The sequence below is a fragment of the Corythoichthys intestinalis genome, chromosome 10, assembly GCF_030265065.1.
Source record: "Corythoichthys intestinalis isolate RoL2023-P3 chromosome 10, ASM3026506v1, whole genome shotgun sequence".
In the NCBI taxonomy this organism is placed as follows: Eukaryota; Metazoa; Chordata; class Actinopteri; order Syngnathiformes; family Syngnathidae; genus Corythoichthys; species Corythoichthys intestinalis.
The window spans coordinates 26,835,637-26,851,818 of record NC_080404.1 but is presented as its reverse complement, the minus strand read 5'-3'; the positions used below and the strand labels follow the sequence as shown (position 1 = coordinate 26,851,818).

General features: G+C 40.1%; 1 protein-coding gene across 2 annotated transcripts in view; it reads left to right on the top strand.

The window, feature by feature from the left end:
- Positions 1-15,588, top strand: part of arid5b (AT-rich interaction domain 5B) — a 288,024-nt gene extending 272,436 nt beyond the window's left edge. For both annotated transcript variants that reach the window (XM_057847984.1, XM_057847985.1), the window contains exons 9-10: positions 2,474-2,669; positions 5,096-15,588. In XM_057847984.1, the coding sequence (XP_057703967.1) occupies positions 2,474-2,669; positions 5,096-6,946 (2,047 nt within the window). In that variant the 3' untranslated portion in view covers positions 6,947-15,588. The remainder of the gene's footprint in view (positions 1-2,473; positions 2,670-5,095) is intronic.
- The last annotated feature ends 594 nt before the right edge of the window (positions 15,589-16,182 follow it).

The window sequence follows — 16,182 nt, the reverse complement described above, 5'->3', positions numbered from 1 at the left end:
CATGGATTTGACTTGTGAAAATGTCAAGATGTAAAATGGCAGATCCCCAAAATATTCCTGGTCGTGTCTTCTAACTTTCATTCTGTGCGAGCATCTGCATGTAATACTGTAATTTCCGTTTAAAAAAATAAAACAACATTAGACACACACACATCAGCTCAAGTGATAAATAATATTGGCATAGTACATTTGAAAAAATGCTACAGTATTATGTCCAGGAAAAGTAGAGCGTTTATTTTTTTCCTCAAGGTTCAAATAATAATCGTTGTGATGTGTCTCAGCAGGGGCTAACACACACACACACATTCTCTGGCATTTATGTGCGACTGGATTTCCCCTAACGTGGTGTCATTACAATAGGATTAGTTATTGCATGCCAGGTATTAAAACAAGCCGGAGCTCATTTCAGAAACTGCAGCCAGCACTGCTCTCAAAAGCATGTTTTTGTTTTTACATTACCTATAATTATATTACAATATTAATGTTATCATTTATACAGTTTTTTTCCCCACAACTGCATAAGGAAATTATAATAGAGTCATCACTTACCATGCCGCTGACCTTTTTTTTTTTCCAACTTTGTTCTGATTCGCATCTGCTTTGATTTACAAAAGAGATTACAATCAAATCGCGAACCACACATAACAAACTCACCGCCTATTTGCAGTTTGGTACATGTGGATTCACCTATCCAAAGAATTTTTTCAATATTAAAAAAAATGTATTATGCATTTATTTCAGGGAGCAGCAAAACCTGGGAAATGCTGAGTAGCACGTTTTTTTGTTTTTTTTTTAAATTGGGTGTTCAAAAACTTTTTTTTCTCCCAATGCCTTTTCATTTGGTGTCAATGATTTGTGGATTATTGGCATTTGTGGTCAGGCAAGGTTCATATCCTGAATAGTGGGGGTCTACTCTACACTTAAGGTGGAAGTTCAGGATTTTTGACATTAGGCTAAATTTTCGAGTTAGGGGGGGTTTAATTAGTTCGTGGGATAAAACGCGATATTAACAGATCTAAAATAGTCAAATAAAGTTAAAATGCAGCTCAATGTTCAAAAATCCCATGCAGCCAAAATAATGTCGCACCAAACATATTAACAAAAAAAAATCAGCGCTGAAAAGACCAATGTGATTTCCCTCCGCCCTGCTTGCCCAGGCAGCCTCTTCTCTGCAAAACAGCTGAATTACTAATGTTGCTGTTCATACTGCGGTTAATGACATGCAATGGTAAGTTTTAATAACTTTATTCTGAAAACATAGCCAGCACTATGTATTGCATACGTCATCAGTGATTCTCCTGCGTGCATACAGTATGTTGTTTTATTGGCATGCTAGGAGGGGACTATTGACTTGAGTTAGTTTAGCCACTCCGGAGCTCTGAAAATTATAAAAAACTAACAAACTGCACGGATGTTTTTTAAATAGACTCCACTGACTAATTAACCCCCCCCCCCCCCAACCCAACTCGAAGATTAAGCCTAATGTCAAAAATTCTGAATTTCCACTTTACAGTAAATGTTTGTATAATTTTTGAAATACATAAAACACTACTGACTTGCTGCCGTTCACACTCCATCCTAGGTATAATCAAAGTAGGGTTCGTGTACAATCCACCACTTTTCATTGATAGCGTCATTAGCTATCACTAAAACTAACTAAAACGTGGGGTCTCTGCTCGTCTGCGTGGCTGTTGCGCGCCCGGTGGGGCTCGCATGCGGCTGGATGTGATGGGGCGCGCTTGGTTTGGGGGGGTCCCGATGCCGGGATTGGCGATTGGGCGGTGTAGGGTCGGTCGCCAACGGGCTTACACTCACAAGGGATTCACACGATTACTGGGTTCTAGATCACAGAGCTGATTTGTGTACACTCTACCCCTTTCAATCACTTAGCTTATAGACTCCCCCACCCACATCCCCCTCTTTCCCTGGTCAACATGCCCCCCACATGCTGTCACCCGGAAATACATCTAGCTGATGATAGATAGCACCAACATATTAGTAGTTAGTGTAGACGTTCAATGTATTTCTTGTTGTAGTTTGTGTTTTTCTTTCTTCTCTTGTGTTTCTTTTCTTCTATTCCCCCATAACCCCTTCCTGTTCGCTGCTTTGTCATAATAAACGAGGTATGTTGAATGATCACAATGGGAGTATGTCAGACTCTCCATGTGAAACATTAAAACTGTTCAGACCATCCTGGCACTTAGACTTCCATTCTCCGTGTCAAACAGCTGAACAGGACAGGTTTAAAAAAATAAAAAATAAAATAAAAAAATAAAAATAAAACGGCAAATTCCCCATTACATGACTTATTTAAACTAAGTTGTGGCTGTAAAAATAGTTTGCACTTTCAAAGATAATACTTCACCTGAACGATGCCGAGCAACTCAAAATAATCAAGTTGCCATTGTGTTCGACAAGCTTTCCGTGACATAACACTGCCGACATTCCTTTTTTCCCTTCCCCTCCCCTCCAGGCTTCTCCTCCCGTATGAGAGGCACCTCAAAGGCGAGCAAGACAAGCCCCTACCCCTGACCAAACCCCGCAACCATGAGAAGGCCACGTCCGCCAAAGCCAAAGGTGCTGGGGTCAAGAAAGCCAAGGGCTCGAGCGGTGCCAAGCAGGCCAGAAAGGAGCGCGTGGAGGCGGCCAAAGCCCAGCAGGAATCACAGGTTGGTTCCAGACGTCCGCCAGCTGTGCACCACTTGTTGTCATTCTCCATCCTCTGGTTTTGCACATCGGAACACAAGACTGCACAATAGTCCACTGACGATCTCTTACAGGCAGTCTGTAGCTTTTAGGTCATCAAAAGTAAGACCTTTTTGAATGGCAAATTGATCCAACTAATTTTAGGCCCCGACCACAAGGTTTGGGTTCCCGCTGGGTTTTAACTTCTTCAGACCTAAGCATGCTGCTGAAGGACATGACATGGTTCGCGTCTCTAAACCAATAAATGCACTGAATTTAGTTGCTATTCCCGCATCTGGGAGATCATTGGATGAAACTTTACCCATTGAAATCAAATCATGAGCTTTGACACCCCTCTTTGCTATTTTTGGCCCTTTGTTATTTTTGGCTCTTTGAAAATGGCTGACCAAGTGCAACTTCAAAAAAAGATCACGTAAAGTGCTCATTTCTCATTAGAAACACATTGACATTGAAAATAACCAATAAAAGCATGAAATATTCCCAACCCCAAAATTTTCACATTGTTCTGGTGTTTGAGTAGAGTAAAAATCACTCAGTGAAGATTTTTTTTTTCCCAGCAGAAAAAAAAAGGGGGTCTGATGGGGTTTAATTTACTAATCTTGACCGTGTCTTAAATTGCATCGAATTTTGTCTTGTAGGTTTTAAATTCCTTAATATTTACCGTATATTTCTCTGCATTGCATGAAATAGTGTCTAAGACTTTTTCTGATATTCTGGGAGTTAGCCTGCTTCTCAGTCTTTAAAAAGTCTTTAATTTCCACTTGATGAAACCTGTAAGAACCCTGAATGAGTGGGCGATACCATAATATTCTCAATATTCATTTAAAAAAGTGTATTATATTATTTTTGACATATATACGTTAAATCTGGTTTCAGCTTTCAGGAGTAGCATGGATTACCGTATTGGCCCGAATATAAAACGGACCTGATTATAAGATGACCCCCTCTTTTTCAAGACTCAAGTTTGAAAAAAGATTTTTTGAACACCAAATTAATTTTTATACTATCTATTCTATCGTGATAAAAATTGCAATAACTGCATTAACCATCAAAGTGAAGTCTAACTGTAGTCTTAAAACAAATCTGAATAAGGAAAAACATTGCAATAGAATAATGCAACCTGGTTAAACTTGAGAGTATCTGAGATCAGTCATGACAGAACATTGATTCAATGATATCTGGCGCCATCTAGCGTCGTGAATGGATATAATGTCTAGATCGCGAATATAAAACGACCCCCTCTTTTTCAAGACTCAAGTTTGAAAAAAGACTTTTTGAACACCAAATTATTTTTTAATAAAGAAAATAATTACAGTACATCCGAAACAAAAGATTATAACAATATATTTCAGAGAAAAAGCATATAGTTTTGCCTTATTTAAATCTTGATATCTAAGCATTTAAATATGTAAAGTAAAGTGCAATCACATTCGTAAATGAATGGCTTCTGGTTTTTGAAATGTAAATAAACCAATTTATTGTGATAAAAATTACAATTACTGCATTAACCATCAAAGTGAAGTCTAACTGTAACTGTAGTCTTAAAACAAATCTGAATAAGGAAAAACATTGCAATAGAATAATGCAGCCTGGTTAAACTTGAGAGTAGTTGAGATCAGTCATGACAGAACATCGATTCAATGATATCTAGCGCCATCTAGCGTCGTGAATGGGTATAATGTCGAGATTACGAATATAAAACGACCCCCTCTTTTTCAAGACTCAAGTTTGAAAAAAGATTTTTTGAACACCAAATTATTTTTTATAAAGAAAATAATTACAGTACATCCGAAACAAAAGATTATCACAATATGTTTGAGAGAAAAAGCATGTTATTTTGCCTCATTCAAATCTTAATATCTGAACATTTAAATATGTAAACTAAAGTGCAATCACATTCGTAAATGAATGGCTTCTGGTTTTTGAAATGTAAGTAAACCAATTTATTGTGATAAAAATTACAATTACTGCATTAACCATCAAAGTGAAGTCTAACTGTAACTGTAGTCTTAAAACAAATCTGAATAAGGAAAAACATTGCAATAGAATAATGCAACCTGGTTAAACTTGAGAGTAGCAGAGATCAGTCATGACAGAACATCGATTCAATGATATCTGGCGCCATCTAGCGTCGTGAATGGGTATAATGTCGAGATCACGAATATAAAACGACCCCCTTTTTTTCATTCTTATTTCAATTTAAAAAACACAGTCTTATATTCGGGCCAATTCGATAATATTGTGAGTAAGGTAGCAATGATGTTGAGGTGTTTATTTCTATGTTGCTTTCCATGTAACCGGTCCTTGATGACTAGACACGGGGCAATGCATTCTTGTGAACTTGACTGTCAAATTGATAAAATGATTCCAATAATTCTTTCACCTGTAGGATTCCAAGGTCAAAGGGGAAGTGACCACAAAGCTTGAACTGCCAGCTGTGGATGAACCCATCATCATCGAGGAGGAGGAGGAGGAGCTTCACGTCACACTTAAGAAGGAAGAGTCATTAGCAGGGGAGATGCCCACGCCAATGTGCTTCAAAGAGGCTGACTCCAGCAGGGCCCCGCTGGCCACTCGGCCCCTCCATGCTGGAGCCCAGCCGGAGTGGCGGAAGATCAGTGAGGTCCTTCAAACCGCCAAGACTGAGGTGCACCTGGTCACCAAAAGCACCTACTTGCCTCACCTGTGGGACCAGAACAAACCCCCCGGACATTTTGCGCTGCCCGAGTCCTCCTCTCGGGACAAAGACTCCTCGGATAGTCACGGTGGAAGAGTAGGCAAGGTGTTATCCATGTGTAAACAAGATAGGCAATCCATAGACTTGAGTACAGATTCTTTCCCGGAGAAGGAAGACTACGGGGTGATCCAAAAAGATAGCCCCGCACAAATGGCTGCCTACTGCAAAACTGGCCAAGGCGTCATGTCCCCTCTGGCCAAAAAGAAGCTCCTCTCTCAAGTGTGTGAGTCTACGTCCTTCTCATTTGTATCTTCTCTCCAGCCTCCTATTGCTCCCGAGAGAGAGACTGAAAAGAGGAAAAGCGAGGAGGACGGCCAGAGGCAACACGCGTCTGACAATGTCCCAGAGGCGGCGCCAATCTTCAGGCCATCGGTCATTCATCATGCGCAGAGCAGCAAGCCTCAGCAGGAGAGGAGCGTCAGCCACATCCTGCCGCCTCACGTTAGTGCCCCATGGCAGCCATATCTCACCAGGACGAAGGACCGTGATGCTGTGGAGAACACCTCAGAAAAGCTTCTCCAGTCTCGGAGCTTTGCAGGGGACTGTTACTCGTCCCCACACCTGCACAGTCTGTACAGACAAACTGAGAATTGCCTGAGCCAGGACCGAATTGCCGGATACTCCAACGGAGAGCGACAGGAGCGCTTTGTCCGGGACCGCGAGGGGGAGCAGGGTTTCGTTTGCTGTGGCCTGGAGAAAGAAGGCCTGGCTTACAGATCGCACTACAGTGACGAAGCGCAGACTCGAGGGGAGAGTAGAGAGGCTGAGGATCAACCCAGGGACTTCACCATTTCCAAACCACTTTCTCAGAGGGTGTCCACAGTCTCCAAACCTTCCTTTTGCGGTCTCCCTTACTCAATCGTGCACCAGGGCTTGGACTCGCACCCTAAGGGGTGCAGAGTTCCCGCCATGACAGTCTCACCTCCCAAGCAGGACCCATCTCCAACCTTTCCGAATCCCAAGTCTTTATCTGAATCATCCCTCGCCAGCCCCGTCCGACCGAGCAAACGGAGTGTCGGGGAGGCGGAGATTGAGGAGGCACCAGAGAGGAAGGTCCGTGTGGTGACGCCCATCCACCCTGCTTCTGCCGTTCGACGGAGCGACCCAGAGGAACTGAAACCTGCCGAGCCGGCCCATGCCGTTCACCTCAACAACCACCCGCCCGAGGGCCACCCCGCCACCACCTACACCCTGTCTCATGCCGCACCCCTCTACGCCGGCATGTACCCGCCCGGCAGTCTTGTGTCACAGAACAGACTCCAGCAGCACCCTGGCCTGCAGTACCTAAAGAGCCAGTCGGCAGTGTCCCCACTCGTTCCCCCCTTAGCCTTTCACTCCATGATGCTCCACAGGCAGCTTCTGGCCTCCGCCCCCAGCCCGCACCACTTCTTCAGGCACCCTGGCGGAGCAGCCCTTTATGGGGACCTGTTGCACCAACTGTACCCGCTCTCCACCCTGCCCCAACCACAGCTGTCCTCAGTACACCCCAGCACTAGACTGTGAGAGGCACCCGGTTTATCATATTCCCTTATTTCCTCTTGCCAAGCATAGATAGGGGCTCAGTCGTACGATGAGTCCAGATAGAGGGACGATGACTGATTGTAAAATTTTATCTGTGAGACAGACTGAGAATTCCATTAGTTTATACATTTGTTTATATACTTTGCACTGTTCTGTATTTCTATTACCACTTACTGTATCTTTTTGTTTGTATCCTTATTTGCACAATTCTGACATGGATGTGCTCACTTTTGGTTTTGACTCTGTCGGCGGGAGTCGGGAAGCCGCGCCGTTTTTGTTTACTGCGTCTGAGGGCTAATACTGTGTCGCTTGAAACACTACAACAGGAACCTATGTATAAAAGAATCACCAAAATGTGTTATCGGTCCTGTGGTTCCAGTTTTTTTCATGCCCTTAAATTGTGCGGTCCTGATGGACGATAACGAAGGTAATTGGTATCCTTTTGATATATTAAAGAAAACCCCATAATTATCACTTAAGTGAGTTGAACCTCACAAAATTCATAATAATTGATTGATAAGTTAAACTCATCCACTGCCACTGGTAGTATCTATGTGGTATAGATATATATTAGGGTGGGACTCGATTTCAAAATGTAATGTGATTAAATAGCGACTTGTAGTTAATAGCATTTTTATCTGAACACTTTTTTTGTCACATATTTTTTTTATTTTAGACAAACTGAATATACAGTGGTAGCTCTACATACAAAGTTAATTTATTCCAGGACCTTGTTTGTAAGTCGAAATGGTCATATTTCGAGCAGGATATTACCATAAGAATACATTATAATTCCATTAATTCGTTCCACAGCCTGAAAACCTACACCAAATCCTTAATAATGGGGTGGCGTGGCTCAGTGGTAGAGTAGTTGTCCCCCAACCCAGAGGTTGTGGGTTCACTTCTCCGCCCTGATGAACTCGTCTAAGTGTCCTTGAGCAAGACACTTAACCCCACGTTGCTCCTGGTGCTGTGTCACCAGTAGGTGGATGGCGAGATGGTGTAAAGCGCTTTGAGCGCCTTGAAAGGTGGAAAAGCGCTATAAAAGTATAACACCATTCACCACCACCATAATAAATGCTGCTGGTAGTATTGCAAATAGAATTTAAATAAAGCAAAACAAATAAATTATGAATAAAAATCGGAATAATAGTATAATAATAGTAATAATAATACCTGTAATAATGTAACGAATCAGGTTCTAACGTGGCGGATGTGTTTTGCGTGGTGTACCTGAATGCACCGCGTGGCTGACTTCACACAGTGAGGGAGGACATTACTTTCACTTTGTTCAACTGCAGCGGACAGTAAGCATGTTGTGTTGCACAAGTTCTGAAATAAATGTGTTAGGATTTGCGGAATTGAGGGGATCCCTGAGCAAACACAGGCACGGTGTAGCAATGAACAAAATACTTTATTTGTATCCAAAATAAGATGGTGGAGCTTTCTGGTAATTATAGTAAGCGTAAGGGGAAGCTTGGGAAGGTGGCGGACGTAAAATCCGATGAGGGTCGCACAAAAACAGGACCTGGGGCGAGAACAAATATGTCGTGAGCCGGTGATCAGTGAATTCAAAAAGGAATGTGAAATACAACTGACGTAGAAAACACACATTGAACGGGTGTTGGCGACGTCCACTGCTTTTAAGGATGGCTTATTGTCATAGCCATTGATTGATTGATTGATTGAATTTTATTTCGAAAACATGCATCACATTATGGATATACAAGAATACAAACAAAACATAAGATTCGAAAAGGAGTAGGAAGAAGTAAAAACTTATACCTGTGGCTGCTCCACCTGTCTGACATCCAACCAGCAATCAGAATAAAAACACGCACACCTACCCAAGGTGGGCCAGGCCACAGGAGGGAGTGACAGAGGCCCTAACAATATGATTAAAAACCTGACGAAGCTGGCGATATTTGTTAAATAATAATTGTCACCTTAACTTATAAAGGCTGGCGAACAGAGGTCGAAGGAGGACCGTCGAGATCGTAGACATTCTACAGCTGTATTGTCGTGCCAGTTTATGGACGTGCACACCATGCTCATATTTTTCTATCATTTCCATCTTCATTTCAATGGTAAGCCTCACCTTTTTCCTTTTTTAACCACTTGCACTAACATTCTTGGAACCCATGTTGATTTCCCCCACAAGAAAATCCGCCGTGCGTCCGTCTTCCGGGAAAACAAACTGTGGCGCTGTCATAAATCTCGTACTTCTAGCATGTCATCGCGGGTAGAAACAAATGGCTAGTCAAATTTTACGTCTGATGTCAAAAAGATCGTGTGTCGAAGCAATCGTATGTCGAGGTACCACTGTATCCTTGGGTAAAATTGAAAAGACAAAACAAAACATAGTGTGCTCGCAGTATTCAAGTTATTAGAAAAAATGGCACATGTTTTGAAGCGCTCGGAAAACTGTCCTGATGTTTGAAGATTTTAGTGCAAAAAAATATATATAATAATAAGTATAATTACCGTCAGAAGTCCAATGATCCCTCATCAGAGCCACAAATTGTGTTTTGTGCAATGCATCCAATATTTTATTCTTTATTTCGTCGAGTTTTTTCTATTATCTTTCTGCAAGGCAGTTTCAAAGTCTGATCACTTGTAGCACAGTTGCTAGCCCTGCTCATTTTTTACCACTGGTAGTGGCCTACAGTCAAGAGGTATACAAAATTTTGAGGTGTGTATTTAATATTTCTGTTCATCAAGCCAGTTATTCCATCTAGTTTAGTGCCGACAACTCAGATTGCTGGCAGGACCACTCGCGGTTATTAGCTTCTGTGCTCGCAGATATGTGCTTTACTATAAGACTGCCGTGTAGAGTTTAAGTGCTGCGGTGATATGCAATTCTTTGTTGCACAATTTGCAAAGTATGACACATTTATAAATTCTATCGATTATTTTACTGAAAACAAACTTTCCCTTGACGTGTTAAAGTCCCACCCATTATACATACATAGAGGAAAGCTGGCAGTGAATGAGTTAAAACTATAGAAACAAGTGGTTACCATATTTGGAAAGGAGACATTTGATTTGAGAAGAGACAGGAGAAACTGGGCTGTTGCAGCCAAGCAGAGATTGTGGAGCTACACTGCTAAGCTAATGTTAGCCTGCATGTTGTAATGGTTGAATCTACTCGACCAGTAAGTGGAAGTGGCTTTACCCCTGGACAGTAACAATACCAGGTAGTAAAATGGCTGTGTTTTAATTCAGGGTCTGCACTGCACCATGGACTGCTCCAAACATAAAAATTCCTATCTCTAAATGCCATTAGCCATTTTGAACCAATTCATAAGATACACCGCTATCCTTTGCATGCTGCTGCTGCTCCTAGAAGGAAGGACAACATCTTTATCATGTGCATTGTAGCTGCAAGAATCTTGGACATTGGTAGATTTAAAAACCCCGCAATCCTTTGCATGCTGCTGCTGCTGCTCCTAGAAGGACAGACAACAACTTTATCATGTGCATTGTAGCTGTAAGAATCTTGTACATTGCTAGATTAAAAAAAGAAGAAAAAAAAACAAACAAACAAAAATTTCTTCTGATGTGCAATAGCAGAGAAAACGTAAAGGAAAGCTGGAATTTACAGAAAGTGACTGCAGACATTTTCTCAATTCCATTACTATTTTAGCCAATCAAATATCAGTATTCCAGATTACCTTCCTCGTGACATAAGTAATACCCTTAGTCTCATGCACTTAAGTTAGAGTATCAGTTTTTAAATGCTTGGGTATAACAAATGTCACAAAATGGCTGCGCTCGGAAGCGGTGTAATTTTTTTTTTGTCCAACAGTGTTTTCCCATTACCAGAGGTCAGATGAATTTGCAGTTTAAATACCAACTGGCTCTTACATGAAGGTTATTTATAATACTGTTGACTCTCCTGGCGACATACACGAAAATGTTCAATGAACGATTCAAATTTCAACGCCAACACCATTTACGTTAAACTTCAAAAACCCAGATTTAATCAAAATAAGTGTTAATGCTGAGTGATGAATAGCTGTCATTCACTTTGGGTATGCTGTAAAAACTTTCAAATGTTTGAGGTTCAAATGTTGCTCCCCAAATTCATAAAATCTTATGTTTCTATAAATCTGACAGCAGCTGCAGAACCTGAATCAAGACACAGCCAAGATTTTTCTCCCAATGGAAAACTCAGAAAACTCCGTAGATACCACGCAGTAGGGTGCATTGACAAATGTAATCAGTAGAGGTGCTGTTGGACAAGATGTCCAAATCCATTTCACAAGAATGAATGTGGCTTTGTTTGATTTTTTTTTTCTTATTAGGAAAGAATGCATCAAGCGTCCATGGACCGTAGCAACTGGTTGCGCCAGCGTAATGAAACAGCTGAATGCTGTGGAACGCGCCTCCTTGCCAATCAGAATTTCACTTATATCATTCAAGACTTGAAACACATTTTACAGTCAAAACACGCGGAGAAAAAGATTCACTGTATGTTTTTTTGGGGGGTTTTTTTCCCATAAGAATGTTGTCAATTAGGGCGCTTTGCAAGCATCTGTGCCTTTTGCCCGTCTCGCGTTACTATTAGTACTAAATCATGGGTGAAGCAGTCGTTAGGAATTAGTTCTGTACCGTATGGAGTGCACTCGAGCCACCACACGTGATTGCTTAAGTGCAAAGTTTGTAAATACATTTTTTCTCACGAACATGCAGATATCAATCAATTTACAGTGTCAGTCATTGAAACTTTGAAGGTGACAGACATATAAGAAATGTTGTATACAGTTTTATGTACTTCTCAGGTTTGAAAGAAAATACCTTGTCATTGAAAATGCAATGTAAACAGATACACTGCACTAAAGGACAAAGTGGAACTGGTGATAAAGTGCTGCAGCCATGAGTGAAAATACAAATGTGGCTTTTATTTCATCTTAATTTGTGCTCTTCAAATTACTTCATCACAATTTCCTAGCACTACTTATTTGCACGAGACAACATTAGCCCTCAAAACAGGCCAAACTTGCTTTATTCTTGACTGCCCAACTATTTTGACAGTGTGCAATTTGATTGTCTCCGGTAAGATGCAGTTTACGCATTCTATAATTAGCAGAACTTTTTTTTCTGTTTCGTTAACCACTAGATTTGCAATTTGGCACAGACTGCATATGGAACGGTTTTAGTACTTATTCAAGGTCACAGACATCAAGCCTCATGTCCTCACTAGTAAGACAATGGTTTTCCCCACTGATGATATTTCTGCATATTATTTGAAAAACTACGTTATTTTCAAGGCAAAACTGTACTCTAATTGTAATCTTTGCTCTACTAGTGAAAGCTTGTTAAGATAGATGTCAAGATTCTTAATGTTTATATTTCATCTATACAAATATCACCAAGTGGTGGAAAAAATGTCGCTGGTAGATTTCTACGAGTGTGCTTAATTGTGTCACCACTAATGACAAAGAGCACACTAGAAAAAGGGCCTTGAAAGATATTGAATAAATTCTGAAAGGGCTTTCCATACTTATGTGGTAAATTACCCAACGAACAAGCACTGTATGTGGTGGCTCTAGTACGCAAGAAAAAAAAAATACATGGGCTGGTTTCACCTTCACCCTTTGCTTCACTTCTGTTGTCTTCTGTGTAAAAAAGAAAAGTTAAAAAAAATAATAATAATAATAGCACTGTAGATAGCGCGCCACCTTCGTCTGAGAGTGGTGGTTATCAAAAAACTGGTATAATCTGTAAATAGCATAAAAGGCAGTATATATGTATGAGAGAAGAAAAAATGTCGGTTACACACAATCTAGCCTCTAAAAAAACACTACATTTTGGAATTAAGGTTTAGGATTGAATTTTCATTTGTTATTGGTTCTTTTTTTTTTTTTGTGCATCCTCAGTGTTTTTTGATACAGTAGCCATCTGTTTACCAATCAGCCGGCTGGCAAGGGAGACAAAAAAATAAAAAAAGACATTTTTTATGCTATGACCTCCTGTATATTTAATTAAAATATTTTACTATCGAAACTGTTGTACTGGTTATATTCGTGCACGAGTGTGAATGGTTTGCTTTCATTCTTAGTACAGCTTGTAATATTCTTTCCTCCTAGCTTCTGGGAAGTCAGCCAGACAACTTGTCTCATTCTGGCAGAAGGAGGATTTACACTAGTTTCCAAAATGACTTTTGTTGCCACCTGTTGGTAGAAATACATTAGTCAAACTAAAATGCTCGGCTCCACATGTCTACCGGGCTAAAACTGGATACTAAACAATTGGATACAGTAGTTGCATAAATCTTTACCAAAAATGAGAAAGCTTTTAGTCCTAAAAACTATGATAACATCATGCGCAGGATATTAAAAAAAAAGCTAATTAAAGGACCTGTTTTGTTGAATTACTCTTCATTCATACATATACGGTCAAATGTTTTGAGACACGTCACCATTCAGTTGGATTAGAAAGTGTCTAAAATCTTTTTACCTTTGGTGTACACTGAGTGATGTTACATTCTTTGCCTTAAAATTAAAATGGTTTAACTATTGTGAAAAATAAACCTGTTGAAACAACGTTCTTTTAAGGCTAACACTCCCCCCATGACCTTAATACCTGTGTACACAATATCTACATCAGGGGTGCGCATATTTTTTTTGCTCCAAGAGCTACTTTTAATGGAGACAACGTCCTGCAATTTACTCTAACACTGGAGCTGTATAACCCAAAAAAGTTGCTCACATAACATAATTACCGAAAATATACCTGAAAAACAAATCCGTCATATCGTCCTTATTTTAGGTATTAGCTATTTTTTATGTCCCAAAAATGCATGGAGAAATCCCTCGCTGCTGCAAGGCTCAACCCTCCCCCACCGGTTGTTGCTCTGTGTCACTGAGTCAGCTGTGCTACACGATGGCTGGAGGAGGTGAAACTCCTGACCTTTTTTCCTCCATCCAAGAAAACTGAATCGTTGGTATGTGAATACTTCAGCTACAGAACAGTTAGATGGCCACGGCTTAGAGGGGAAAGGCCATCCAACATGTAAAACATGTTTGCGGAGGGTGGCTGCCGAGGAGGCAATACCTCCAATACGATTTCGCATTCATACAAAATTAAAGGTTAGTAAACACTCATGAAAGATTCCCACAAGCTACGAGAGTTAATCCTGCGTGTTTAGTGTGTCTAGCTGTGGTTAAATGTAGAGATGTGGGTCCGATCACGTCATTTTCAAAGTATCGGAATCGGCAAAAAAAAAAAATCGGCCGTGCCTATTTTTAATATATATATATTTTAATTAAATCGTTTTCTAATTGTATGTAACGTTACAGGCATAATATGTTACACTCATCCAGAGTCTTTACTTTAGGCTTAAGGTAGGGTTATCAAAAATATCCCGATAACGGCGGCAATTTATTAAAAAATGTGTCACGTTAAAATATTTAACGCAATTAATGTATGCGCTGCACGACCCTCTCGCTCATTGTCGCGCTCAATCTGTAATGACGCCGTTTTACCTATATAGAGAGATAAAAGGCAGCGCAAAATGAGTAGAGTGAATTTTGGCAGCCTTTGGAGCCTTTTTTAATTGGCTAAAGCCTTGCAATCCCTCTCCCTATGAATAGTAATATCATGGGAAGCAATGTGGGGAAGCAAGGTGACAATTGATTTTTGTCTTAACACCTAAAGTTATTTCCCAACGCAGAGAAGATACATCAATTGGTAGCACGATGCACAGTCACGGTTCCACTTGGAATTGAATCGGGAGCAAAAAAAAGAAATATCGGGATCGGCAGATACTCAAACTAAAACGATCGGGATCGGATCGGGAGCAAAAAAAATATGATCGGAACAACCCTAGTTAAATGTGTTTTTTTTCTCTCTGAAAAACTGTGTGTGTAATGGAAACATGATACGAGTCATACACACATGCTTTTTATCAAAAATAATTCAATCATTTTTTTCTAATAGTAATAATGTTGAGCTGTGGATGTGGGTTTAGGCTCACTTAAATGATTTTTACATTTATTTTAATTTTATTTAGAATTTTTTTAATTATTTTTATTTTAACATACTTATGTTCCACTTTGCTAGTGTTTTGAAAAATAAAAATTCTGTTCAGTGGGAAAAAAAGTTAAAAGATATCTCAAAATAACACATTTTAGAGCTGTAATTGCAATACCGTGAAACCATGATATTTTTGCTTAAGGTTATCATACTGTTAGAATCTCATACCAACACATGCCTAATTGGAATGATGCTAAAGGTCAGACCTCATCCAAAGCTAACGTCTTGGATTTTAAGGGCCAGAATGCAGAATAGTAATCATTAATACATGATTTAATGAAATTGAATATGTAGTTTCACTTACTTTGAGTTAATATTGTGTAGTTGGTGGATGCATAGTCAATGTCAAATAAAAAGTGAGTGACTTGAGGAAAGTTTTTGGATGACTACTTTTACTTTTATTTGAGTAATATTTTTTAAATGACTCTAGTCTTTTTGTCTCTGATTAGAATCAGGCATGTGTCGATGACCGGTTTCAAGGTATAACCGTGGTATGAAAACGTCACGGTTTCAAAACCGCAGAAATTTGCTGTCATACACTCCCTAAGATATTAGCTATTTTTTATGTACCATAATGTAGGGAGAAATCTCTCGCTTGCAGCTGCAAGGCTCAACCCTCCCCAACTGATTGTTGCTCAGTGTCAGTGAGTCAGCTGTGCTACACGATGGCTGGAGGAGGTGAAACTCCTGAACTTTTCCCCCCATTGAAGAAAACGAAATCGCTGGTAATGGAATACTTCGGCTACAGAAAATTTACAGACAGCTGTAGCTTAGAGGAGGGCCAACCGACCAGTAAAACATGTTTACGGAGGGTGGCTGCCGAGGAGGCAATACCTCCAATATGATTTCGCATTTATACAAAATTAAAGGTTAGAGACACTGTCATGAACGTTTCCCACCAGCTACGAGAGTTAACTCTTGCGTATTAACTGTGTCTAGCGGTGGTAAAACGTGGTGTTTTAGTGTGTGTATAATGTAAACATGATACAAGTCACACACGTGTTTTTTATGGAAAATAAGTCAATAACTTTTGTTCATATGGTAATAATGTTGAGCTGTGGCTGTGAGTTTAGGCTCACCTAAAGGACTGCATTTATTTTGATTTTATTTAGAATACTTCAGGTATTTTTTAGTTATTTTTCAAATTTATTTTAACTTAACATTATACTTAAGTCCAA